This window comes from Cyprinus carpio, chromosome A7 (assembly GCF_018340385.1).
Source record: "Cyprinus carpio isolate SPL01 chromosome A7, ASM1834038v1, whole genome shotgun sequence".
NCBI classification, from domain to species: Eukaryota; Metazoa; Chordata; class Actinopteri; order Cypriniformes; family Cyprinidae; genus Cyprinus; species Cyprinus carpio.
In genome coordinates, this window is record NC_056578.1 from 6,568,044 (window position 1) to 6,594,863 (window position 26,820).

General features: G+C 35.9%; 2 protein-coding genes across 2 annotated transcripts; both read left to right on the forward strand.

The window, feature by feature from the left end:
* The first annotated feature begins 95 nt into the window (after positions 1-95).
* Positions 96-19,649, forward strand: LOC109084252 (serine/threonine-protein kinase D3-like). The gene is made up of 18 exons (XM_042759423.1): positions 96-517; positions 840-1,000; positions 8,534-8,672; positions 8,774-8,905; positions 10,809-10,963; positions 11,041-11,239; positions 11,599-11,676; positions 12,917-13,022; positions 13,111-13,234; positions 15,115-15,192; positions 15,324-15,537; positions 16,220-16,248; positions 16,337-16,516; positions 16,615-16,776; positions 17,761-17,859; positions 18,149-18,416; positions 19,153-19,238; positions 19,342-19,649. The coding sequence occupies exons 1-18, from the start codon at positions 463-465 to the stop codon at positions 19,519-19,521; spliced, it is 2,445 nt and encodes an 814-aa protein (XP_042615357.1). The 5' UTR covers positions 96-462; the 3' UTR covers positions 19,522-19,649.
* Positions 19,650-19,879: 230 nt separating this feature from the next.
* LOC109084255 (copper chaperone for superoxide dismutase) lies at positions 19,880-26,078 on the forward strand. Its single transcript, XM_042759424.1, has 8 exons — positions 19,880-19,997; positions 20,669-20,741; positions 22,111-22,248; positions 22,387-22,525; positions 22,841-22,901; positions 23,941-24,018; positions 25,184-25,287; positions 25,516-26,078. Exons 1-8 carry the CDS (start codon positions 19,974-19,976, stop codon positions 25,706-25,708), a joined length of 810 nt encoding a protein of 269 aa, XP_042615358.1. The 5' UTR covers positions 19,880-19,973; the 3' UTR covers positions 25,709-26,078.
* The last annotated feature ends 742 nt before the right edge of the window (positions 26,079-26,820 follow it).

The window sequence follows — 26,820 nt, forward strand, 5'->3', positions numbered from 1 at the left end:
ATCTATCTATCTATCTATCTATCTATCTTTCCATCCATCCATCCGTCCGGAAGAGAAAACTCCCTAACTGTTTAAAAGTTATTTTGTTTTTTGGTTAATATCAGGGTTTTGAGTTGGATCTCTGTAGCACAAGACAAAGTTCAGTGATTCAATACATATTTGCACAAAATAAAACTGAAAGTTCTCCTTGTGTGGGCTGAAGAGATGTTGACCCCAGTGCTGCCCTTTTTGGCTTGAGTCTCCTACAGTTTTAAAGTTCATCAGATAATGTTTGATGTGTTTGGTGGGCAGCACGTCAGACCCACACGTCACATACAGAAGCTCTGAAGTCTGAGCGTCAGCTTCCTGTCTCAGCTGCCTGTTGTTCGTCTGCCGAAGCTCTCACAAAAGGAAACCAGAACAGCGCCCGAAGTGTCTGAAACGGGGCTGCGAAATGTGCTAGTTCGAACCAATGTGAAGAAAATGGCTGCCAACTCAAACCACCGCCCAAAAAGCCTTGACATCAGTCATGTCTCTGGTAAGTTCCTCTTTCGGAGCTTGACTATATTAAGCTTTAATCTTAATGTTAATCTAGGCAGGTTAATGCTAGTTTCAGTTGTTGCCTTGCACTTGAAGGAGCCTTTGGGGTCCTTCAAACACCAAGGCTTTTAAAGACTTTCTGATGATATGTACATAATAATAAACCAATTAGTGAAACAATTATTGCAGTAATGCTATAAAAGTTCTACAATTACAAGATGCTTTGAGAAACACCAGGATGGGTGCAGGTAAGTTGTGTTGAACCTGTGAATGTCTAAAGGAGTGCCGTTTGGTCTGAGTTAACTCTCTCTTTCTCTCAGGTTCTTTCTCTCTGCTGTCCATGGGGCCCGAGTCCTCCACACAGGGGCCCATACGTGTCCACTTTCAGATTGGGCTCCTCAAAGAGGACATACGGATCCCTGAGGGACACCTCAGCTTCCAGCAGGCGAAGCATCTCGCAGCCGAAATCATTGAGAGAAAGGTACTGCAGAACTTCAACTTTTGAGGCGTAGTTTTTATTGAGACTCTGACGTTAAAACTTTAAAGAAATGGTTCACAATAAATCTTACCTGCTACATTTGAGTGAATGGGGCAGTCAAGCTCAAAAAGCACTATATAAAGAGTTTGTGCATTATAATCAACGCTGGGTCGATTACTTACAAATGTAATCCGTTACTGATTACAGATTACATGATGAAAAAACTGTAGTAAGAAACAAAATCTGGGTTACTTGTTTTAGGTAATGTTTTCTGTCTACTTTTTTTAGACTACTTTTAGGTGGGTTTGCGAGTTAGCTAATAATTAAATCATAAAATGTTAAAATAAAAATGATTTAAACAGTTGAACGCTGAAATTAGAAATATAGTATTTGTTTACCTGCATGCCAGTGTGACAATTGACCAACATCTGAGAACTGTCAACATGAAAATGTGGTGTTCAGTTATTGAATTATTAACTTCCTCTGAGATATAAATATTGTATGTCTAAGGGGTTTGGCTGACAAAAAGATTTGAATTATTTGAACAAACATTAATAAACGGGAAAACAGCAATGACATTACATGCCAAAAGTCTTCCGGGTTTGAATAAGTAATCATGTAATCCATTAAAAGTAACTGTAATCTGATTATGAGCATTTTAAAATTTAGTATACTCTAATTGCAAGTACCTAACTTTGTAATCTGGAATGTACCCAGCGCTGATTATAATACAATACAATAGTTTTGAATGTTGAAATTGTACTTATCATAAATGTTCAAATATGTTCAAATACGTCACACAAACGTCAAATCTGGTGCAACACGTTCTGATGCATCTTGTTTGAATGCATGTGAATGTGACTGAGATTTAAGGGCTACGTTTCATATCGTTTAAATTTAGGTACACTTTGGATAAATGATGACAGAATTTACTTATTTGGTCAATTTTTCCTGTATGTGTTCATGCAGTGTCAGAAAAACTCCCACTCTAAAAACAGCATTACTGACAATGACTTCAGTGAAGGCTGCTTCCACTATCAAAAGGTCAAGCGCACACAGACAATCCATACAAACCACTGCAACACACAGCCACCTGGATTATTGTCTCTCTCTCCAACAACAACAAAAGCACCTTTTCATTGCCTTCAGCCTTTCAGTTTTAAATAGGAACGTTAGCAGGATCCACTGATTCATCAAATGTACTGTATCTTCTGCCTTTAGTGCATAAAAAGACATTATTAATTTCTTCGTTGGAGGTTTAAACAATGATTGGTTCACAACAGGTGCTTAAAAAACAAACATGCAGTCTGAGTTCACCTTCAACAGATTGTGAAGTCCATGGATATTGACTGTCATATGCTAATTTCTTATCAGAGTTTTTAGGTGGTTGTTAGGCTGTTGCTATGAGGTTAAGTTGTTCACCTTAGTTTTAGCAGGTTGCCAGGTTGTTCTGGGTGGTTGCTAGGCTGTTGCTAGGTGGTCACTAAAGTGCTCAGAGTGTTTTAGCAGATTGCAGTGCAGTTTTGCTTGATCTGGGTGGTTGCTAGGCTGTTGCTATGTGGTTGCTAAGTTGCTCAAAGTAGTTTTAGCAGGTTGCCAGGTTGTTCTGGGTGGTTGCTAGGCTGTTGCTAGGTGGTCATTAAAGTGCTCAGAGTGTTTTATCAGATAGCTGTGCAGTTTCGGTTGTTTTGGGTGGTTGCTAGGCTGTTGCTAGGTGGTCACTAAAGTGCTCAGAGTGTTTTATCAGATAGCTGTGCAGTTTCGGTTGTTTTGGGTGGTTGCTAGGCTGTTGCTAGGTGGTCACTAAAGTGCTCAGAGTGTTTTATCAGATAGCTGTGCAGTTTCGGTTGTTTTGGGTGGTTGCTAGGCTGTTGCTAGGTGGTCACTAAAGTGCTCAGAGTGTTTTAGGAGATTGCAGTGCAGTTTTGCGTGATCTGGGTGGTTGCTAGGCTGTTGCTATGTGGTAACTAAGGTGCTCATAGCGTATTAACAGATAGCTGTGCAGTTTGGGTTGTTCTGGGTGGTTGCTAGGCTGTTGCTATGTGGTTGCTTTGTTGCTCAGAGTAGTTTTAGCAGATTGCCAGTTGGCAGGTTGTTCTGGGAGGTTGCTAGGTGGTTGCTAAAGTGCTCAGAGTGTTTTAGCAGATTGCAGTGCAGTTTCAGTTGTTCTGGATGGTTGCTAGGCTGTTGCTATTCGGTTGCTAAGTTGCTCAAAGTAGTTTCAGCAGGTTGCAAGGTTGTTCTGGGTGGTTGCTAGGCTGTTGCTAGGTGGTCACTAAAGTGATCAGAGTGTTTTATCAGATAGCTGTGCAGTTTCGGTTGTTCTGAGTGGTTGCTAGGCTGTTGCTAGGTGGTCACTAAAGTGATCAGAGTGTTTTAGCAGATTGCAGTGCAGTCTCAGTTGTTCTGAGTGGTTGCTAGACTGTTGCTAGGTGGTCACTAAAGTGATCAGAGTGTTTTATCAGATAGCTGTGCAGTTTCAGTTGTTCTGGATGGTTGCTAGGCTGTTGCTAGGTGGTCACTAAAGTGATCAGAGTGTTTTATCAGATAGCTGTGCAGTTTCAGTTGTTCTGGATGGTTGCTAGGCTGTTGCTAGGTGGTCACTAAAGTGATCAGAGTGTTTTAGCAGATTGCAGTGCAGTTTCAGTTGTTCTGGGTGGTTGCTAGGCTGTTGCTAGGTGGTCACTAAAGTGATCAGAGTGTTTTAGCAGATTGCAGTGCAGTTTCAGTTGTTCTGGATGGTTGCTAGGCTGTTGCGAGGTGGTCACTAAAGTGATCAGAGTGTTTTATCAGATAGCTGTGCAGTTTTTGGTTGTTCTGGGTGGTTGCTAGGCTGTTGCTAGGTGGTCACTAAAGTGATCAGAGTGTTTTATCAGATAGCTGTGCAGTTTTGGTTGTTTTGGGTGGTTGCTAGGCTGTTGCTAGGTGGTCACTAAAGTGATCAGAGTGTTTTAGCAGATTGCAGTGCAGTTTCAGTTGTTCTGGATGGTTGCTAGGCTGTTGCTATTCGGTTGCTAAGTTGCTCAAAGTAGTTTTAGCAGGTTGCAAGGTTGTTCTGGGTGGTTGCTAGGCTGTTGCTAGGTGGTCACTAAAGTGATCAGAGTATTTTATCAGATAGCTGTGCAGTTTCGGTTGTTCCGGGTGGTTGCTAGGCTGTTACTATGCGATAACTAAGGTGCTCATAGTGTTTTTTTTAAATCAGATTGCCGTGTAGTTTCCAGGTTTTTTCAGGTGGTTGCTAGGCTGTTGCTGTGTGATAACTAAGGTGTTCAGAGTGTTTTTAGCAGATTGGCGTGCGGATGCCAGGTTGTTCCGGGTAATTGCAAGGCTGTTGCTATGCACAACATTAAGTATGATCATTATTAATGCTTTCTTAAGATATGGACCTTGGTGTGCAATTTTTCGAAACCGTTTTTAAAAATTATTTGAAGAATTCACACCTCTTTGTTTCTGTGAAAGAAGGGGAAGTTAAAGAGAGTGTGTGTCAAGATGCTACTGAATTAGGTGCTACTCAAACTTTCTCACACACACAGACACACACACACACACACACACACACACACACACACAGACACACAGAGACACACACACACACACACACACAGACACACACACACACGCACACATGCATACTCATCAGTAACTCAGCCCCCCTTCAGCATCTCTCCCCCTCCGGCCGCCTCTCTGTTTGTCCTCTGTGGTTTACAGCATCTGCATGTAACTTTCCAACCACAGACTCTTCCCCTAACACACTCACTCTCTCACACACACCTTTTTCTCTGCTTGACCTCCTTATGGTGCCGTTTCCACTGCAGTGGGACAGGATCATCTCACACACACAAACACACTGACCACACTCCCATATACACTCAGATGAACGCTCACTGATCTCACCCACCATCATTATACATAAGAGACATGCACATATGCACATGCTTGCTTTACAGTATCAGCAATTATCTATAAATAGTATGGGAATCGTATTGTGTATTATGATAAATGTTAGTAATACACAATATTTTTACATTTCCTCATTACATTGCATGTTTAATTTTAGTTGTTTCAGAAATACGGTTATATGAAAATATTGTTATTTTAACGTTAGTTATTTTCCAGAAGCGGCTACTCAAAAGTCTGCCACTTTCAAAGAAAATAGCTCACTTCCGTTTTTTAACATTTCACCAATAAAGTCTTGTGTTTTCAATCAGCTGTTATGAATCAGACAATGCCAGATTTGAAAATGAATCACTTTTGATCTAATCTGTAAAACTGTTTTTTTTTTTTTTTTAAAAAAAGGTTTGAAATTGTTTGTGAGTCAATTTGATTCATTCAGACAGTTCACTCACACACTGAATCATTTCCAGTGGTTTCTCACATTGAGTCTTCTAGTGACTAATGTGTCTGAGGTCTTGCACATTCACAGAAAATTGCTTAATTCCGCATTGCAAAATGAGGTTGATAATGTTATTACTGATCAAATACTGTCTAATAACGATCTGAGAATAATTTTTACCTGACAAAATTTCACCAACCTTGTCTTGTGTTTTCAATAAGCTGTTAAGAATCGGGTGACGCCAGTCCAGATTTCCAGAATCGCGAATCACTTTTGATCTAATCGTTCAAGCAGTTTTGAAAAAAGGATTGAAATTGTTTGTGATTCAATTTGATTCATTCAGACAGTTCACTCACACACTGAATCGTTTCCAGTGGTTTCTCACATCGAAATACCTGGTTACCTTAGAAAACAGAAAACAAATAGATCACTGGGCGTGGTGAAAATCTACCTACGATTCTTCAGAGGAGCCAAAGCTCAGAACCCAGATAGCACACATACATCTGCAAGATGTCTGTTAAAGATCGCTTCATCTAGAAAGCATCTGCTGTGTACAAACATCTCATAGACATCTTTAAGATGTCAGTTTTACATTCATTCTAACTCATAAGCATCTTCTAAACTTCTATTTTACATCCGATAGGAAACATCCTATAAACGTATTGCAGATGAACAAACACTCTAAAAAATACGTCTTTCAGACATTAAATAGACGTCTCTGTGATGTACATGTGCTATCAGGGACATGTCAGCGATGAAGCATCTTTATTGCACATGCATAGCTTGTGAACGACCCTTATGCAGGTAAAGACAGTACGCTATGTGAAGCGTATCCCATTTTGACTGTGTTTCCAGAAGCTGAAAATGAGGTAAACACTTCACATCTGCGCAGCACCACAACAAAGCGACACCCTGACCAGCTTCTTGAGTCGCGTGTAACAGGATGGAACTGAAATGCAGTTTGATTGTGTGTTTGTCTAATGTTCAGACCTTTCAAGTGGCTTTAACACCCTTATCATTAAAGCATCATAGAGAAACCAGTTTATTTTTTCCTTTAAGATCTGCTTTTACATTCGCCTTTTTTGTCTGTTTGTCATGCATTCAAGTTGAGAGTGAGCGTAGCGTGTTGGGTGAGGTTTCTCAGACGTTCTTTACTGTTTAGTCTCAAACAGGAAGTTGAATGTTGTTTGAAGCTGATGTGGAAGCGGAAGGCCTAAATTACAAAGAAAGCACTGTGGTGGTACCATAAAGCTGTGAATATGAGCTAATGATGTAAATATTGTGATGTTGAAATGTTGTGGTATTTTTAAAACAGAAGTTAAAACAAAAAATATGAATATTAATGTATCATATTTCCCCAAAACACTGTAACTCCACAGTTTTAGTGCTGTCACTGAAAGATTGCCCCGCTATCGTTGCGATTCACATCAATTGATAAACAAATAATGCAAATGACAAATTAAATCATTAAAGCAAAAAAATAAACGTTTCTGAAAAGTTTCGCATATAGAAAGTCCCTGATAGCACACGAACTTCACAGAGACGTCTGTTTGATGTTTGCAAGACATTTTTTTTTTTTAGCGTGTTTGTTCATCTGCAGTACGTCTATAGGACGTTTCCTATCAGACGTTTAGAAAATCTCTTTAAGATGTTTATGAGTTAGAATGCATGTAAAACTGACATCTTAAAGACGTCTGTCAGATGTTCGTACACAGCAGATGTTTTCCAGATGAAGTGATCTTTAACAGACATCTTGCAGACGTGCGTGTGCTATCTGGGGTTTTCAAAATGAGCCGTTTACACGTTTACCCCACTTTCGTTTAACTATGTAAACAATTTATACTGGCACAAAAGCACTTCATGATTTTGTAGTCTCAATATTGTGAGCTACAATTCCCGTTGCTTATTTTTTGTAATACAGTTAATGTGTTCAGAGTTCACAGACCTTGGATTGGATATCAGGTGTGAGTTATTAAGGAGAGTCTCAGTTTGACTCACATCCGTTGGAATTGAGAAGCGAATGATTGACATTTAAGAGCCATCAGCATGAGAGAGTTATGCAGTCGTTCAGCCGCAGCAGTGCCATTGTGATCTGACCCACTTTCACCCTCATCTGATGATGCTGATCGCCATGATTAGAGCTGCGGTTTCAGACACAGACTGAACGAACATGTTTCAAACAGTGTTTGTGCCCAGCAGGCGTCTGAATGAGTGTGTGGTTGTGATTATATTAGATGATCTTATTTACACCTGAGAAATGCACTGTAGAAGTGAACAGACATGACGAAGAGTTCCTGCACTCAGTGGTCTCCTCACACTGTGTGTGTGTGTGTGTGTGTGAGAGAGTAGTTTTTCAGTGTTTGATCGTGTGTTTATACTGTGAAGTGGTGCAGGAGTTTGCTGTATTCTAGAGGGACCAATTTCTGATAATATAGCACAATCTCTTAAAACCAACTTTATTCAAAGTTTCATAAATGCATAAAAAGATTTTAATTCAAATAATTTTGTAGTATTCTTGTAAGTCTTCTTGTTTGTTCAAGTATGCTAGAAGGCTTAAGTTATTGGATGTTTTATTTCTTTATTGCTTAGTTTCAATAAGATGAAGTTTTGTACTTTTGCATTATGATGCAAGATTAAAGCAAGATTTTATTGTTTTATGATAATTGCATTTACTTTATTTAATATTTGTTATTTATTATATAAATTGTATTATTTCAAAATATTTTTTTGCTTTTTTTGTTTCATTGCTTAATTTCTGGCAAGATTTTTTTTTTGCATGACTTTTGTTGCATTATGATGTGTAACAGTATTTTTAATGTGTTATGATTTGATTTTATTCAATTTAATTTATTTTATTTAATATTTATCATGTAAATTATATAGTTTATAAATATATTTAATTTTATTGCTTATTGAATATTTATTTGTAATATTTATTATAATATATTTATTATTTCACATTTATAATATCAATTGTATTTAAAATATTTATATTTTACGTTTTTTGCTTACTTTTTATGACGATTTTTGGTATTACTTTTGTTGCATAATGATATTTCACATAATATTTAGGTTTTATTTTACTTTTCTGTCATTTTGAGAATAATTTGCATGTTGTTGACAGCGTGCAAGTATCCCGCACTTCAATTCAAATCAAATAGCCAGTGTATGTTTAATGTTTGTGTGTGTGTGTGTATGTTTAAGCTCCGGAGTGCAGTGTCGTGGGTCTTGGTGAGAAGCTGCTGTTATTCAGACATGAGCCGAACACAGAGCAGATCTTACAGAGACTCACTGAAAAACACGAAATACGGGACGGAGATCTGCTGGAGGTGGTGCTCGCTGGTCAGTCAACATACACACACACGCACTCCATCCAGTCACTATTCGGCTCATTTTTCACTGCAGATGATGTTGACAGCTGTCAATCATGTTGATTTCTTTAGGAACGACTTCAGTGACCGAGACTAAGTACCGCCCACATTCTTTGGTTGTCCATTCGTATCGCACACCTACGTTTTGTCACTACTGCGGTGAGATGTTATGGGGACTCATCCGACAGGGCCTCAAATGTGAAGGTATGACTACATAAAGACAAAACCAATGCACGCACATCAATACTCAAAAGTGGGTGCCTGACAAAAAACAATCATTAAAAACGAGCAAAAGTCAGTGCACCATAGGCTCCGAAGATACAGCTGTCTTACGAAGAGCTTGTGAACTCGATACATAACCTTGTGTGAAGTCCATTATTAAATTGTTTTGCATCTTTGGAGCCAATGGTGTGCCAATTTTTGTTTGTTTTTTTAAGGTACGTCTACGTGAAATACTTCAAATGCAGTAAAATGAAGTCTTATATAAAATCCTTGTTTTATTGTATTGGTAAATTGCTTTTGTTTGTTTATCACTTAATATTTATATTATTATGATATTGATGTTTCTTATTTAATATGTTCATAATATGAATTATATTTTTCATAAACATTTATTATTTTATTTATTTTTGCTTAGTTTTTATGACATGATGTTTGGTTTTCCTTTTGTTTCATTTGTGTGTTATGAAGAGTTTATCTATCTATTTATTTTTTAATATATAACATTTCTTTTAATATTTGTATTTATTGTTTATTAATATAAATTATATATTTTTATGTATTAAATGTATTAAAATTATATTTGATTTTTTGCTTAGTCTTAGTTATATTAATATTTATAATATAATTATATTATTTATAAATATGCATTTACTAGATTTGCTTAGTTTCTATGACATTAGTTTCTGCATTGTTGTTATGTTTAGTTTTATTTATTACTTAATTGCTTATTTCTTTATTACTTAAAATATTTATTGAACTAAATATTAACAATTTATTTTATTGCTTTATTTATTTATTACTCAATTTATTTATTTAATTTTTTATATTTATTATTACAATATAAATTTGTACTGTATATTTAGAATTGATTTTACATATAAATATTAATTTAAATGCCATCTATGGCACAAGGTTTAGTTTTACTTTTGTTGCATTATGTTGTTTAACACTGAAATGTGCAGTACTTAAAATGCATTACCACAAAGTCTTAAAACAAATATTTACTTTTTTTTATTGTTTAATTGTTTACTTTTTATATTTATATTTATTATAATTTTTTGATGTATTATATTATTTATAAATATTTATTTATTGAAAACAAATGTAATTTTTTGCTTAGTGCCATGACATTTGTGTTGCATTATATTGTCTTAAAGGGATACTCCACCCCAAAATGAAAATTTTGTCATTATTCACTTACCGTTCCAAACCCGTAAAAGCTTTGTTTGTCTTCGGAACACAATTTAAGATATTCTGGATGACAACAGGGAGGCTTGAGACTGTCCCATGGACTGCCAAATAAATAACAGTGTCAAGGTCCAGAAAAGTATGAAAAAGCATTGTCAGAATAGTCCATCTGCCATCAGTGATTCAACCGTAACATTATGAAGTGACAAGAATACTTTTTGTACACGAAGAAAACAAAAATAATGACTTTATTCAACAATTCCTCTCAGCGTAGCGCCATTTTGGAGAATCTGAGCAGTATGCAGGCGGTGTACGCTCTTCTGTATCAACTGCACCACAAGGATATCATTATTTATGTTTTCTTCGCACACAAAAAGTATTCTCGTCGCTTCATAACGTTACGGTTGAATCACTGATGGAGGATGGAGTATTCTGACGATGCTTTTCATACTTTCCTGAACCTTGACACTGTTATTTACTTGGCAGTCTATGGGACAGTCTCAACCCTCCCAGTTTTCATCCAGAATATCTTAAATTGTGTTCCGAAGACGAACAGAGCTTTTACGGGTTTGGAACGACATGGGGGTAAGTGATAAATGACAAAATTTACATTTTGGGGTGGAGTATCCCTTTAAGAGTGTTTTAAATTCTGAAAAGTGAAGCGTTTGAGAGTTTTTCTTTGACTTGCTCTCTGCAGGCTGCGGTCTGGATTTCCACAAGCGCTGTGCGTTTAAGCTGCCTAATGACTGCTCTCGCGTGTATCGCCGCTGCGGCCCGAGTCTGTCGCTGTTTCCTCCCGGACGGCCGCGGACACCGTCGCTCTCCAGTCACACGGGCGGGAGTCTGGAGGAGGTGACGATCCGACCCGACGTTCACGTTTCTGAGAGGTGTTTGAAATGCTCCCTGAAAACCTTTGTTTTCTCCCTCAGATCAGCATGTCGAAGCCGTCGCGCTCGCGCCCGCCGTCCTGGGCCGACGTGCCGGTGTCTGTGGGGCTGTCGGATGGGAAGGAGGCCCAGCCGCGCGTCCCGCACACCTTCCACATTCACACCTACACCAAACCCACGGTCTGCCAGTACTGCTTCCGGCTGCTCAAGGGCCTCTTCAGACAGGGCATGCAGTGCTCCGGTGAGAGAACACCTAAAAACATTCAGCGTGTAAAGAAAAGTCACAAAGAAAGCCTCTTTGGAAACATTTTTAGTAGAAAGATGCGAGTCCAAATTGATACCGAGAAAGTTATTAAATCAGTAAAACAAACCAACAGGACCACACTCCTATCTTGCTAGCCCTGCCTCCAAATGCATGAACATTCTATGCAACAGGCCCCTCCCCCATCATGAGTTGACACGCCCCTTACTGCTGATTGGCTACAAGTTGTTTTGGTGCTTTTTCAGCAGTATTTCTCAGAAATCGCTTGCTGCACCTTTAAGTCTTCTGAGCTGTGAAAGAGCAGTAACATCTTCCTTTCTCTCTGTGTTTCTCTCCAGACTGTAAGTTTAATTGCCATCGCAGGTGTGAGACTCTCGTTCCTCCTGACTGCAGGGGTGAGAAAGCAAACGGAGAAGGTCAGTTTGATTATGTGTGCATTTCACCCCAAATTAAAAGAGAATAATCTAAATTTTTTTAAAGAATTTTTTCCCCACTTTTAGGACATTTTGCATTGTGATAATATTGTTTGACATTTAAATAAAACGTTTATGTTTTAGTTTATGAGTCCACCACTATAGAGACATACTTTAACGTACATAAGCATAAATTAAAGGCAGTAAAAAAAATGTTTGTTTTTTCTTTTGCTATATTGCTTATTTATTATGTAGGATTTATATTTATTATATTAACATTTCAATATTTTATTTAAAATGTATTTAAATTAATATTTTTTTTTATATACCAAATATTTAAATTTTATTTGATTGCCTAATTGCATGTTTATTTGTTTATTTATCATTTAATATTTATATGATATAAATTATGTGTTTATATTATATAAATAAAATTTTCACCATACTGATAAAATACTGGAAATCAGTATTGACATGTAAATTTTGCATAAATTAGAGCATTCTCTGACATTAAGTTGACTTCCAACATGATCCAAAAGATACTTTATTAAAAATAATTAAATATATACACTATCATTCAAATGTTTGGGGTCAGTAAGTTTTTTTGTTTTTGTTTAGTTTTTTTGTTTTTGAAGAAGAAGAAGAAAAAAACACTTTTATTCAGCAGGGATGGATTAAATTGATCAAAGGTGACAGTAAAGACATATATAATGTTTTATTGATTCCTGAAAAAATAAAATGTATCCTGGTTTCCACAAAAACATGAAGCAGCACAACTGTTTTCAAATTCAGCGTATTAGATTGATTTCTGAAGGATCATGTGACACGGAAGACACAAGTAACGATGCTGAAAATTCAGTTTTTCATCAAAAGAATAAATTTAATTTTAAGAAATATTACAATAGAAAACAGTTATTTTAAATTGTACAAATATTTCACAATATTACAGTCTTAACTGTTTTTTTTTTAATCAAATTAATGCAGCCTAAGTGAGCCACATATAGCAGTTCAAAATAGTTTAAAATGCATAAATAAATATAAAAATTGCACATGGAAGATAAATAAATAAAAACAATGTCAAATGTTTAAAATATTTGTAGTATGTTAAAAGTAGTATGAGTCTTGTTGTGTACCTCTCCATGAATGACAGGTGCTGTAAAACATTGTATGATATGATTTTACTGTATGCAATGTCTTTATTTTTGTGTTTTGTTGTCATTAAGCGAGAGTACTGTATTTTCAGAGTCTGATGAGAATGCGACGGTGGTGTCAGTGAACGATCTTTATGAAGAGCTGCGATATAAAGACCCGCCGACCACAGATGTGACACCGCTGCAGCCGCCCAATGCGTAAGGATCCACATCACACCTGATCAGAGCAGCGCTGCAGACTGAGCTCAGATGTTCACGTCTCTCTCTCTCTGTGTGTGTCTGTCAGGCCATGTTTTAGTGTTAATATCCCTCTGATGCGAGTGGTGCAATCAGTCAAACACAGCAAGAGAAGAAACAGTGGAGTGCTGAAGAAAGGCTGGTTGATCCATCATACCAATACTGACACGCTGGTGAGACACTCTTATTCATATGTAGAATTATTTTTTATATATTCTTATTTACTTCTATATATATATATATATACAGTTTTTGTCAAGCTGTTTGGTGATTGTAGTATTGTAGGGTATGTTTTAACTCTTCATTAAATGAAGCTTTCACTACACTAAAGCTACAGCCCTGTGAAATGTAGCAAGCTAAGCTACAACAACACGGCAAAAGTAGTTTACTACATCTAAGCTATTTTTTTTTTTTTTAAAATCATTTTTATATTGAACCAACATCATACCAAGTCAATGCTCTCTCAGTGATCAATACAACTGTCAGTCAAGCAGATAGACAGGCATAATAGTTCAGTTTAGTTGTTTATTCAACAGCTGTTCCAAATCAATTTGGCAACAAAAATCAGTCTTAACCATCTTCAAGAATCAAGAAATAAAAGACTTATTAAGACTTAAAAAAAAACTATTTATTTACTAACTGCTTGTTTTCAAAAAAAAAAAAAAAAAAAAAAAAAAAAACGAACACTTGCTGCTCTAATCTTTTTGTATTCTATCTTTGTTTTCTTTTTATTTATTATACAATTAACAAAAGCAAAAAAGGCCTCTAAATTAAAAAAAAAAAAAACCTTGCTACATGTACTGCGTTAAGCTAACTGAGACTTTTTTTATAGCACTTATATATCATTGCTCTTTTGTTGATTTTGATTTCTTCCATTGTGCTCATTTGTAAGTTGCTTTGGATAAAAGTGTCTGCTAAATGACTAAATGTAAATGGTAACCCTTCACAATAAGGTTCATTAGTTAACATTTAGTTAACTAGTGTAGGTAACACGAACTAAGAATGAACAATACTTTCAACATTTACTAATGCATTATTAAAATTATCAAGCTGTGTTTGTTGTCATTAATTAATGCACTGTGAACTAACATGAACTACAAATGAACGACTGTATTTTTTCATTAACAAAGATGAATAAATACTGTAATAAATGTATTGTTCATTGTACGTTCGTGTTAGTTACATTAGCTAACATTAATGAAATCTTACTGTACTGTATAGTGTTACCATACAGATGTATAGGCCTACAAATAACTTAGTCTACGTTTATTTGCATCGTTGCATGTGTCATTCATTATATTATTAACGTTTCACCAAAATCAAGTTTAAATACTAAGTTTTTGAATGTTTCGAATGTTTCCCCCCGTCATTAACGCCACATTCGAAGGCAGTACGGGCATCTACAGGCATCATGAACTTGCAGGTTGTTCAGTTTTCTGTCGCTATGTGGGCGCTTTTTTTTTTTCTGTTATTTTGGCCAAAGTATCATATTATAAAAGATTCAGCGCTTCTCACAAGCTATCTGACAGTGACTTCACAACAAATGCTAAGACACTCTTCTCCGCTCCTCAAATACAAAAAACATTAGCCTTTATAAATATAGTGTTTCTTGAGTAAAGAGAACGCTGTACTTATTGAACGCTGTACTTATTCAATCAACAGTTATTTTATTTACCTTCATACTGCAAACAAACTAAGATCCTCCAAACTGCGCGCCGCACTTCATTCACGAGAGAGGCGGGAAGAATAATGAGGTTTGACTGACAGTTTGAGGAGCCAATGACGTTACGAGGTTTAGTGGTGGTGGCGTCACTTTTACTGGTCCAGGGTCAGTGATCCTTAGCAGTTATATTTCCGATCTGAGCTTGAGTTTCAGAAATGCTTTGGATAATGTAACGTCAGCTTTTGTTGACGCTACCACGCTACTTGAGCCCATTACTGTGTGTATATATATATATATATATATATATATATATATATATATATATATATATATATATTTTACTCATATATATTTTATATATTATAAATATATATATTTTTTTCTTTGCAGAGAAAACGTCACTACTGGGTATTAGATGGGAAAAGTATCACCATGTACCCGAATGAAATCAGCAATAAGTATTATAAGGTTTGTAAGTCTTTATAATGCATCGTGTCACCTTTAACACTTCATAATGTCAGATAGAGCAACATTTAACACACTGTTGATCTTAGGACTGTCCTGAAGTTTTTAACATAGTTGCGTGTGCTTCATTTCAGGAGATTTCTCTCTCAGAGGTGCTGCAGGTTCGGGGTCCGGCTCAGCTCACTGTTCCAGTGTTGTCAGGCAACAGCGCACACTCGTTCGAGCTGGTGACCGTGTCTCTGGTGTACTGTGTGTTTGCGGATCAGGACGGCCCGTCGTGGGAGTCAGCCCTCAATCAGGCCCTCAGACCGGTGCAGGGCACCGTATGCCACTCAACAAACAACACCGGTTAGAGCAACAAGACGTGAATTATTAATGAGTGTCTGATTCCACAGAATATAAATATACTCTTAGTTCACCCAGAAATTTAAATGTCCTCACCCTCAGACTGTTCAAGATGTTTGTTCATCAGAACACATTTGGAGAAATGTAGCATGTCATCACTTGCTCACCAGTGGATGCTCTGCAGGGAATGGGTGCCGTCAGAATTAGAGTCTAAACAGCTGATAAAAACATCACAATAATCCACACCACTCCAGTCCATCAGTTAATGTCTTGAGAAGTGAAAAGCTACGTGTTTGTAAGAAACAAATCCTAATACTAAGGTGTTTTTAACATCAAACTATTGCTTCTGGTCAAAATACAAGTCCATAATTCATAATTTCGCTTCCTCCAGTGAAAAGGCATTTTGTCTGAATCAGGAGAGAAATCTGAACAGTTTATAAGGCAAAACAACTCTAAACAAATATGTGGGTGGATTTTGATTGTCGTTTGGATTATTGTGATGTTTTTATCAGCTGTTTGGACTCTCATTCTGACGGCACCCATTCACTTCAGAGCATCCATTGGTGAACAAGGGATGTAATGCTACATTTCTCCAAATCTTATGAAGAAACAAACTCATCTACATATTCTATGATCCTCGTGTTGTCTATAATGTCAAATAAAATGTCACCTCCTCTCTTGCCAGGTGACGGAAAGAGCAGTGAGGAGACCCAGGTGAGACTCGATTATTTATCATAAAAACATTCCTGAAATGACCACTGTTTCAAAGAGGGATTCCAGCGTCTGAATGTGTGTGTTGCAGGACATCAGTGAGCTCTATCAGATCTTCTCTGATGAAGTGTTGGGTTCGGGTCAGTTCGGGGTGGTTTACGGAGGCACTCACAGACACACGGGACGTCCGGTTGCAATTAAAGTCATCGATAAAACAAGATTTCCCACTAAACAGGAGGAACAGACCAGTAATGAGGTCTCCATATTGCAGGTATGAGTTCAAGAAGCCATTTTTCCCCCAGTTCAAACAATTGTGTTGTTTTTGTTGTCGTATTATCGTCCTTATGTGTGTGTGTGTGTGTGTTTCAGAGACTGTCTCATCCAGGAGTCATTCATTTAGAAGGGATGTTTAAGACAATGGAATATACTTTCGTTGTGATGGAGAAGCTCCACAGTGACATGTTAGAGATGATCTTGTCTCACGAGAACGGTCGTCTGACTGAACGCACCACCCGCTTTCTAGTCACTCAGGTAAAGAAGCTCATTTGCTCTTGAAACACAGAATATTCCTCTAATGTTAGTTCCATTTTAAAGCTCTCCTAGCGGCCTTGTAGGTTGTACTTTTTTAATAACCATAACAAAGGTTCCCAGAACGTTGTTTTTTTTTTTTTTTTTTTTTTTTTTTTGGACCACCATATACAGAACATTATTTAATGGTTGTTTTTATATTTAATTTTTTAAGTCTCTTAAGCTCAAGGCTGCATTTTTTTAAATTAAAAAACAGTAAAAACTGTGTAATATTATTAGAATTTAAAATAACTGTTTTCTATTGTAATATATTTTCAAATGTAATTTATTCCTGTGATGTGAAGCTGTATTTTCAGCATCATTACTCCAGTCTTCAGTGTCATATGATTCTTCAGAAATCATTCTAATATGCTGATTTGCTGCTCAAGAAACATTTCTGATTATTATCACTGTTGAAAACAGTTGTGCATGATCTGCATATTAATCCACTTCCTATAGGTCTTCTCAAAAAATAAAGTTTTCAAAGCAAGCTTTGTAGCAATTCAATAGAAGAACCATGTTTGCTTCCTCAAAGACTCTTTCAGTGACCAGTTCTTACAAAAAACATTGCTTTCTTAGCGTGAAGAACATTTGAATCATCTAAAGAATCTTTTTTCCACTATAAAGAACCTTTTGTTGAATGGAAAGACTCCACGGATGTTAAAGCCACGGAACCATACAGATGCTAATAATAAAAACCTTTATTTTTAAGAGAGTGGAATCTCTCCATTTCACAAAAGGTTCTTTAGATTATTAAAATGTTCTTCCCAGTAAGAAAAAAATGGTTCTTTTATAAACTGTTCACTGAAAGAACCAAGAATGGTTCTTCTATGGCTTGGCTGTGAAACCACACTTTTGGAATCTGTATTTTTAAGAGTGTAAATCAGTGGAGGCTAAACAAGTTTCAGTCTTGCTGTGGTTTTTGCTGACCTGTCAGTCTGTGGTCGAGTTTTGGAGGCTCTGCGGTACCTGCACATGAGGGACGTTGCACACTGTGACCTGAAACCAGAAAATGTGCTGCTGGCTTCACCCGAACCATTTCCTCAGGTCTGATACTCTCAAATGTGGCTCTTTACTCATTATGCTTAAAGTCAAGTCTAGAATTGCATGTGGAGATGGAGATATTTAGGTATTGCTTTTAAGCTTTGTAAAAGTTGAAACAGTTGAGCACGGCGCTAGAATCATAGTTCTGATTTCTAGGAAATGCAAAAACCCAATGCATGAAAATTGTTTGCATTGAATGCAATGTAAGTCGCTTTGCATGAAAGTATCTGCCAAATGCATAAATGTGTAGAGTCAAAGTCCTAAATGTGATCTCATGTGGTGTCTGTTTCAGGTCAAACTGTGTGACTTTGGTTTCGCTCGCATCATCGGACAGAAGTCGTTCCGGCACACTCTCGTCGGGACGCCGGCGTATCTGGCACCAGAGGTCATCTGTAGCAAGCGTTACAATCGCTCTCTGGACGTGTGGGCCGTGGGCGTGATTTTATACGTCAGTCTGAGTGGGACGTTCCCTTTCAACGAGGACGAGGACATTAATCAGCAGATCACCAACGCTTCGTTCATGTATCCACGCCAGCCATGGTCCCTCATCTCACTGGAGGGTAAGAGACCTTATATATATGTGTGTGTGTGTATATATATATATATATATATATATTTATATATATATACACACACACACACACATAGACAGTGGAAATCAAAATTACAGAACAATCTATAAATACTTATATATATTGTTAATCTTCATCACTCAAAATTTGAAGGAATATCAGCTGTGGGTATACCACTGTTCCACCAACATGTTTGACAAAATAACCAAGGCATTTCAACAAAAAAAACTTATTTTGTGGAAAACACAGTGCTCAAGATTAGAGAACAGTAACCACTGAAGCATGAAAGAAGATTACAACTAAACTTTTGGAGGGTTACGGCTGTCAGAGATGAGTTGGACGTGTACAGCCCCTGCTTTGACTTTTCTGACTTGTTTTGTGAATTGCAGTTATGAGTTCATGAGATGTATACTTAGTATTGCAAGATTATAAATCACAATTGTAAGATTAAAGTGAGATAAAAAGTTGCAATTATTTTATTTATTTTATTCCTACGCAGAAAAAGTCAGAATTGTGAGTATATTATCTTGTAATTCTGAGTTTACGTCTCACAGCTGACTCAAAAAATAAAACAGACGTGAAGAAGAACCGTCAAAATTGTTTGAAACAAAGTCTGAATTGTGAGAAAATTAAAAGTCTGAATGATAAAAAGTTGCAGTTACCCTTTTAATAGTTTTGGATGGATACCTAAGGTTCTTTCTGTTGACGTGTTTCTCTCTCTCAGCGGTGAACCTGATCAATAACCTGCTGCAGGTGGTGGTGAGACGCAGGTTCAGTGTCGGCAAGGCCATGGGTCATCCGTGGTTTCAGGTCTGGTGACTTTCTCCAAAACCAAAAAGACATTTAACTGGCATGAAGTCATTTCAGGACATTGCCTGATTTATGCATATCTCCTCTGTTTCTCCTGCTGCAGAACTTCCAGATGTGGTGTGACCTGCGTGAGTTTGAGCAGCGGATGGGATACCGCTATCTCACGCATGAGGCGGATGATGAGCGCTGGAGAGCCTACGCTCTGGAGAAAGGCCTCAGTTTCCCAGAACATTCAGCAGCAGCCGCAAATGAAGAGCACGATCAACAGCCATCAGACACTTAGATTTTACATTAGTATAACTGTGAATAATGTATTATATCAGCAAATCTGAATATGCTGTGTTGTATATGTAATTATTTGGTTTTGAATAAATGTTTGACATGTTTTCCAATAAAATAAGAAAAGACTAACCATGAGTTTGTGTTTCTCAGAAACTGTAAGTACCATGTTGAATTAACAGAATAAATTAATACAATAGAACTTTTTATACTATTATATTATATTATGTAAATTATAAATTTGTTGATTTTTTTTTTTTTTATTAGATTTGATGTTTAAATCAAACATAATCCAGTGATATTAACCAATCGATCTCGCCGTTGCCTTTAGTGCGTCTGTTTGCAGTCGCTCCTCCGGGACTCTTATTTTATTAACGTCGTTTTAGGACTTTTATTTTAGAATGTTTTCTGATCGCGGAACTTCCGCTTTCGTCAGCGTCGGCGTGCGATCCGGAGATGGACACAAACAGAACTGCGAAGGTGTGAATATATGAATTAAACAATTATTATTTTGAAAATAATGCTATGAATACTAATCAGCGATTCAAATATTAAACTTTCATTACGTTTATTAAAGTGTTAAAATTATTTGTGTAATACGGTTATCAGTAGGTCAACGTCTTTCATAAAAGTCATATTTAAGTTCCTGTTATTGATTAAATCATAACGACCAGCATAATTCTCATAACGTGTTATCATTGGTGAGTTGCACAGTTATTTACCTCTTCATTTACGTGCTGGTTTAGTCTTGAACTTTATATTTCGACTCATGGAATATTATTGGACATTATTATAGTTTTTAATGTCTGCATTTAGGCAGCTGGCTTGACATTATTATTATTATTATTTTGCATGCAGTTTGTTATGAGGTGATATTCAGTATATTGTATTTCTAGGTACAATGGCCAAAAACTATGGTAAAACATACATAGAAGCAGCAAATTATTTATTATTATATACAATTAATTAATTTATGAATGATCACATACTCATATATACATTAAATTTTGCACTGCAAATTTAAGTGCACTGTAAAAGGATGATCAAAATGCATAAAAACGTATCTAATACAAATTTACTGTACAATTTCTCTTAAACATCAAATGCATTCAGCATTTAAAGTTGTCCATGTCATGCATGTGTCTGCGCAGCTGGAGTTTGCGGTGCAGATGTCATGTGACAGCTGTGTTAATGCAGTAAAGGGCGTCCTGGAGAGAGACCCGGGTGAGTCAAGCACAGCATCAGACCCTTTCCTTGCTCTCACGGCGCCCTGCAGCAGATTTGCTCAGTGAAATCCAGTACTTATAGCTGGAGCATGTCATACTTTCTCACAAAAAAGATGCATTTTGTAGCATTTTTGCTTTTGGCAGCCATTAGTGTAGTGAAGAAGTCTTGTAAACTCCAGAAAAACTGCCACGAACACACGATTCCTGTCTGAATCTGAGCCTCTTCACAACTATTGGTTCAACTCTCAGCTTGTTTTCACATGATGTTATGCTTGATGCAGTTAGAATTATGGCCAGTGACAGAAGAAGATGCAGACATGAGCCAGATGAGCCTGTGGGTGTTTAACCAGATCATTACAGATTTTAAGGAAAGTTCTTTGACATTAAAAGTAGTATTTGAACATTTTTTTTCAATTCTTTGCAGATTGTAAGCTAAATGATACATTTTGAATACTTATTTTTGTGATTAAAACCCATAATTTTGACATTTTTGACTGCTTCTGTTATATTGATAAGTGCATTAAAAGGTAATTGCAACTTTTTATCTCAAAATTTGAAAATTAAAAAAAAATAAAAAAATTCTCAGAAATTTCTCAGAGTTTATATTTCAAAATTCTTACTTTTTTCTCAAAATTACAAGTTTATATTTAAAAATTCTTACTTTCCCCCAGAATTCTGAGTTTATATTTCACAATTCTTACTTTTTTCCCCAGAATTCTGAGATTAAATTTCACAATTCTTACTTAAAAAAAATTTATTAAAAAAAAAATAGTAAAATATAAGCTCAGAATTCTGGGGGAGTATGTATTGTGGGAATTCTGAGTTTATATTTCACATTTCTGACTTTTTTCCTCAGAATTCTGAGTTCACATCTCGCAATTCTTGCTTTTTTCTTTAGATCTCGCAATTCTTTTTTCCCCTCAAATTTCTGAGTTTATATTCTACAATTCTTACTTTTTTATATATTTTTATATTAAGTTTATATTTAGTTTACATCTCACAATTATGTTTTGTTGTTGTTGTTGTTGTTGTTGTTGTTGTTGTTGTTTTTTTTTCACCACAAAATAAATAATTAAAAAGGTAATTTCAATTTTTTTTTTTCTCACAGTTCTGACTTCTATTTTCGGAGTTTATATCTTGGAATTCTGGAAAAAAAGTTGGAATTGTGAGATTAAAAAGTCTTAATTACCTTTTAATGTAGGCTACATATCAAAGTAACAAAAGCAATCAAATGCATTCTCATTTAGATTGAGAAACGAAGTCTAAATATTGAGATAAAAAGTTCAAATTACCTTTTTAATTTTATTTTTTTTTATCCCACGACTGAAACAATCTTCCATAGTTCTCTCATTCATGCGTGTGTTTAGGAGTTCAGTCGGTGCATGTAGACCTGGCTAAGGAGCAGGTGTTGGTGGAGACGGCGCTCACCTCTCTACAGGTCCAGAGTCTGATTGAAAGCACAGGCAGACGGGCCGTCCTGAAGGGAATGGGCGGCTCAGAGACAGGTGAGACCTCAGACGCTGTGAGTGTGACTGCTGGGAACAGGCCTAATGCTTCTCATCCGTGTGTGTGTGTGTGTGTGTGTGTGTGTGTTTGTGTGTGTGTAAGGGCTTGGTGTTTCTGTTGCCGTGTGTGTGTATCAGACCTAGGTGCTGCCGTGGCGATGATCAGTGGGGCTTCACAGGACCGCTGTTTGATTGACGGGACGATTGACGGACTGACGCCCGGAGCTCACGGCCTGCATGTGCATGAACTGGGCGATCTGACACAGGACTGCATGAGGTATCACGACCCTTGACCTTCAACCTTTAGATCACAAGACCCATTAGAGAGCGTGTCTGCAGTGTGCATCAGTCTGTGTTTGTCATAATGGGTTTAAAAGGCATGAAATCCTAGATTTTGATGATTTAAGATGAGATCTGGGGATCATGTGTCAAACTGAAGTCATATTTCACTAAAAATCTTACCCTAAAAAGGAAAATGCACACTGCATTACCTCATCTGTAGCGGAAATCAGTGCAGCGAAATACTTTTTTGCATGTGTATGTTTTTGCTATATAATCCTTATTATATATGTGTCCTCTCTCTGTCTCTCAGCTGTGGAGATCATTTCAATCCCTTCAGGAAACAGCATGGAGCTCCTCAGGACTCGGAGAGGGTACATTCATTTTTTACATTTTAGGTCTATACACAAGCCATGGGCTTCACAAAGATTTCTGTTGTTATTCACCAAGAGGAAATGATTATTTGGCACATTCTGACCTTATGCAGTGCACAGTGTTACACTTGATGGGGTAAGTTGTCACTTTGGAAACCAACATACAAAATCACATTCAGAGAGAAAACACATTTGTGTTTTTATAAACCTTACAGTTGCTAAGATGACAACTAGCCCCGGTGTATTCTTTATACCCTGCCTAAGTGGTATTTTATGGTATAATGTCCAAAAACTATGGTAATAATGTGGTAGAAGCAGCAGAATATTAATTATATAAACTTAAGTTAATAAAATAATTTTCTATTATTTATATTACTATTGTTGTTTATTTATTTGTCTGTATATTTATTAAACTAAACACATTGTGGTAGAAGCAATTTATATAATATATACATTTCATTTATTTTTAAATTGTATATAATAATGAAATATATTTATGTATTATTAATTGTTTTAATTATTATATTAATGTTTATTAACTTATTTATTAAAACAAGCTATTTTTATATTTTATATATATTTTTTATTTTTAAACAGTTTGGTAGAATAAACAGTAAGCAAATGATTTAATATTATATTTATATAATTTATTTATATTATTAAATAATTTATTTATTGATATATTCATGAAATAGAAATGTTATTTATTATTAATTTTTATTTATTTCATATATTAAAACTCATTTATTTATGCTCATTTGCAAGCAATTTTATATATTAATAATGAAATATGTTGATTATTAATGTGAATAGTAACATTTATATTACATTCAACATATATATATATATATATATAGATATATATATATATATATATATATATATATATATATTTGTTTTTTTTTTGGTTTTTTTTATATATGCTTTATATTGTTTTGATTAGGGTTATTTATTTATTCTGACTAACCTTGACTCTCAATGGAAAATGAAGTGATTGGAGGTGGTCTGGAGTAATGCTGTGTCTCTGTCTGGTCTCCAGCATGTAGGAGATCTGGGGAATATCACAGCTGCTCCTGACGGCAGAGCTTCATTCCGGCTAGAAGACTCTCAGATCAAGGTCATTAAGATTTCAAAATACAGTCTGGTGTTGCTCTATAAGCTGATAGTAAGAGCAGAGCAGTCAGGTGTGTGTTTATAAAGCCTACGGTAGAGTGTTTGGAAGTACAGTAATTATATAAAGCCTCTGTTATTATGTTAATTACACTGACTAACCTCTCTGTCCCTACATTCATGGTCACACCTCTCTTTTGAACTCTTTTATCATTCTGTGTCATTCAAAATAATCATGCACAGATCTGAGCAGGGTTATTATTATTCAAGCTTGTTTCCGCCACTGAATAAAAGATAAAAACAGATAATAGCAAACTTTTATCTCACAATTCAGACTTTTTCTCTGAAATGCGTGATATAAACTCGTTAAGTCAGATATAAACTTGTAAAGTCAAAAAAGTCAGAATTGTCTGTTTTATTTTTTTAGCCCATGGTGGAAACGTGCTTTCATATATTCTAATAAAAATACAACTAAAAGTAAACCATAGAAAGATATACTTCATACTTAAAATCTAAAAACTTTTGACTTAGTTTATTTTAGGTAGATGTAAAGGCAACGTTTCTCATTTTCATTTTAGTTTAACTTGAACTACTAAAATAACAAATAAAATTAATAAAAACTACGTATATACAGTACGTGACCCAGGAGCACAAAATCAGTCTTAAGTCGCTGGGGTATATTGGTAGCAGTAGCTAAAAATACATTGTATGGGTCAAAATTATCGATTTTTCTTTTATGCCAAAAATCATTAGGATATTATGTAAAGATCGAGTTCCATGAAGATATTTTGTAAATTTCCTACCATAAATATATCAAAATATGATATTTGATTAGTAACATGCATTGCTAAGAACTTCATTTGGACAACTTTAAAGGCGATTTTCTCAATATTTAGATTTTTTTGCACCCTCAGATTCCAGATTTTCAAATATTTGTATCTCTGCCAAATATTTTTCTATCCTAACATACCATACATCAATGGAAAGCTTATTTATTCAGCTTTCAGATGATGTATAAATCTAAATTTTGAGAAATTGATCCTTATGACTGGTTTTGTGGCCCAGGGTCACGTATATAAAAAAATAATAATAATAATGATGATATGGCACATGTTAATTCAGTCCCTGGTTGTGATCTTTAATGTTATGCGGTCACATGTGTCTCCTGGCAGGTGTGGGATGTGATTGGTCGGTCTCTAGTGGTGGATTCTGGGGAGGATGATTTGGGGCGTGGGAAACACCCGCTGTCCAAAATAACAGGAAACTCTGGAGAGAGGTGAAGGACATTCTTATCCAGACAAAAACATTATCACAGGGATATGACAAATATACGCTGCTTCTTGTAGAGTGTATAATACAAACAGACTGAGGCGGAGTTTAAAGTCATTCAGCCTTCTTGGTATTGATTCCTACAGAAATCCCAGTCCGTCCAGAGTTTGATGTCCTTCAGTGGACCGCGTGTGTGTTTGTATAACGTCCGCTGTCTCTCTCGCTGCTTTCTCAGGCTGGCCTGTGGAGTCATCGCCCGCTCCGCCGGCTTGTTTCAAAACCCCAAACAGATCTGTGCCTGTGATGGTGTGACACTGTGGGAGGAGAGAGATCGACCCATCGCTGGGAAAGGACGTAAAGTCACTGACGCACCGACTGCTAATCTGAATGAGACCTGCCCACGCGTCAGGGACCGCAGATGCACATGAATGAATGATAAGAGACCAAAAACGTGGCTGTCTGAAGCTGTCGTCAATGTCTGTTCAGGTGGTATTAATTGAGATTCTGAGCCAAGATTTGATGTATGCACATGACACAGATAGAGAAATCAAACTGTGTGAATATGTTAATGGATGGTGGGGATATATAGTGAAATTTAACTCCAGTTATCACAGTGATTCTGTTTTACTTCAGTGTTTGATTTTACATACTGCTGCTTTTAGTTGAAAATCAGATTTGGTAACACTTTACAATAAGGTTCCATTATGTATTAACTAACATGAACGAACCATGGACAGTATTTATTCATCTTTGTTAATGTTAGTTAATGAGAATACAGTCGTGCATTAACTAATGTTATCAAGCACAACTTTTGATTTTAATAATGCATTAATGTTGAAATTAACATTAAGGTTAATAAATGCTGTAGAAGTATTGTTCATTCTTAGTTCATGTTAACTAAAGTAGTTAACTAATGTTAATAAACCTTATTGTAAAGTGTTACCTCAAAATCTAATAAAAAAAAGCTTAAAATTATTATACACTGACTGATAAAAAAATGTAATGGTGTCATTTGTAAACATTTTCAATTTAAATATTATCAGTTATTATTAAGTAATAAAATACAATATTATAAATTATTCTAAAAGCTCTTAAGTTATTACAAAAAAAATCTAAAATAGCACTTCTGTAATTTCACTTTAACCTGCCATTGATCTGAATTTCATTCTTATGAACAAGCTCTTCTGCAGTAACCTAAAGTGTCTTAATTTAAAACATGTCATTTTTTATTATCATTTGTAATGATCATTGTTGTACAAATACAATAAACTTAAATTAGCACTTGTTTCTTCATATTAACACCAAATATAAATAAACTCTTTTGTTTTTGTTTTTGTTTATTTGTTTGTTTGTTTTTTTGGACATGTACCATGCTTGTATAATGTTATATTTACATGGTAAATACTATGATACCAGTGTTGCCAGATCCCACTAGAAAAAGCATATTTTTGGGCCAAAATTAGCCCAAACTAATAATTTATATAATATAAAAAAACTGACTGTATTCTTTAAAAAGCCCAAAATAAACATGTGCAACTGG

Coding starts and splice junctions, on each gene's coding strand:
- LOC109084252 (XM_042759423.1), top strand. CDS start 463: ATGGCTGCCAACTCAAACCACCGCCCAAAAAGCCTTGACATCAGTCAT. Junction 11,677..12,916: donor TGAGAAAGCAAACGGAGAAG/GTCAGTTTGATT, acceptor CTGTATTTTCAG/AGTCTGATGAGAATGCGACG. Junction 16,517..16,614: donor ATGAGGTCTCCATATTGCAG/GTATGAGTTCAA, acceptor TGTGTGTTTCAG/AGACTGTCTCATCCAGGAGT.
- LOC109084255 (XM_042759424.1), top strand. CDS start 19,974: ATGGACACAAACAGAACTGCGAAG. Junction 22,249..22,386: donor AATGGGCGGCTCAGAGACAG/GTGAGACCTCAG, acceptor TGTGTGTATCAG/ACCTAGGTGCTGCCGTGGCG. Junction 22,526..22,840: donor CTGACACAGGACTGCATGAG/GTATCACGACCC, acceptor TCTGTCTCTCAG/CTGTGGAGATCATTTCAATC.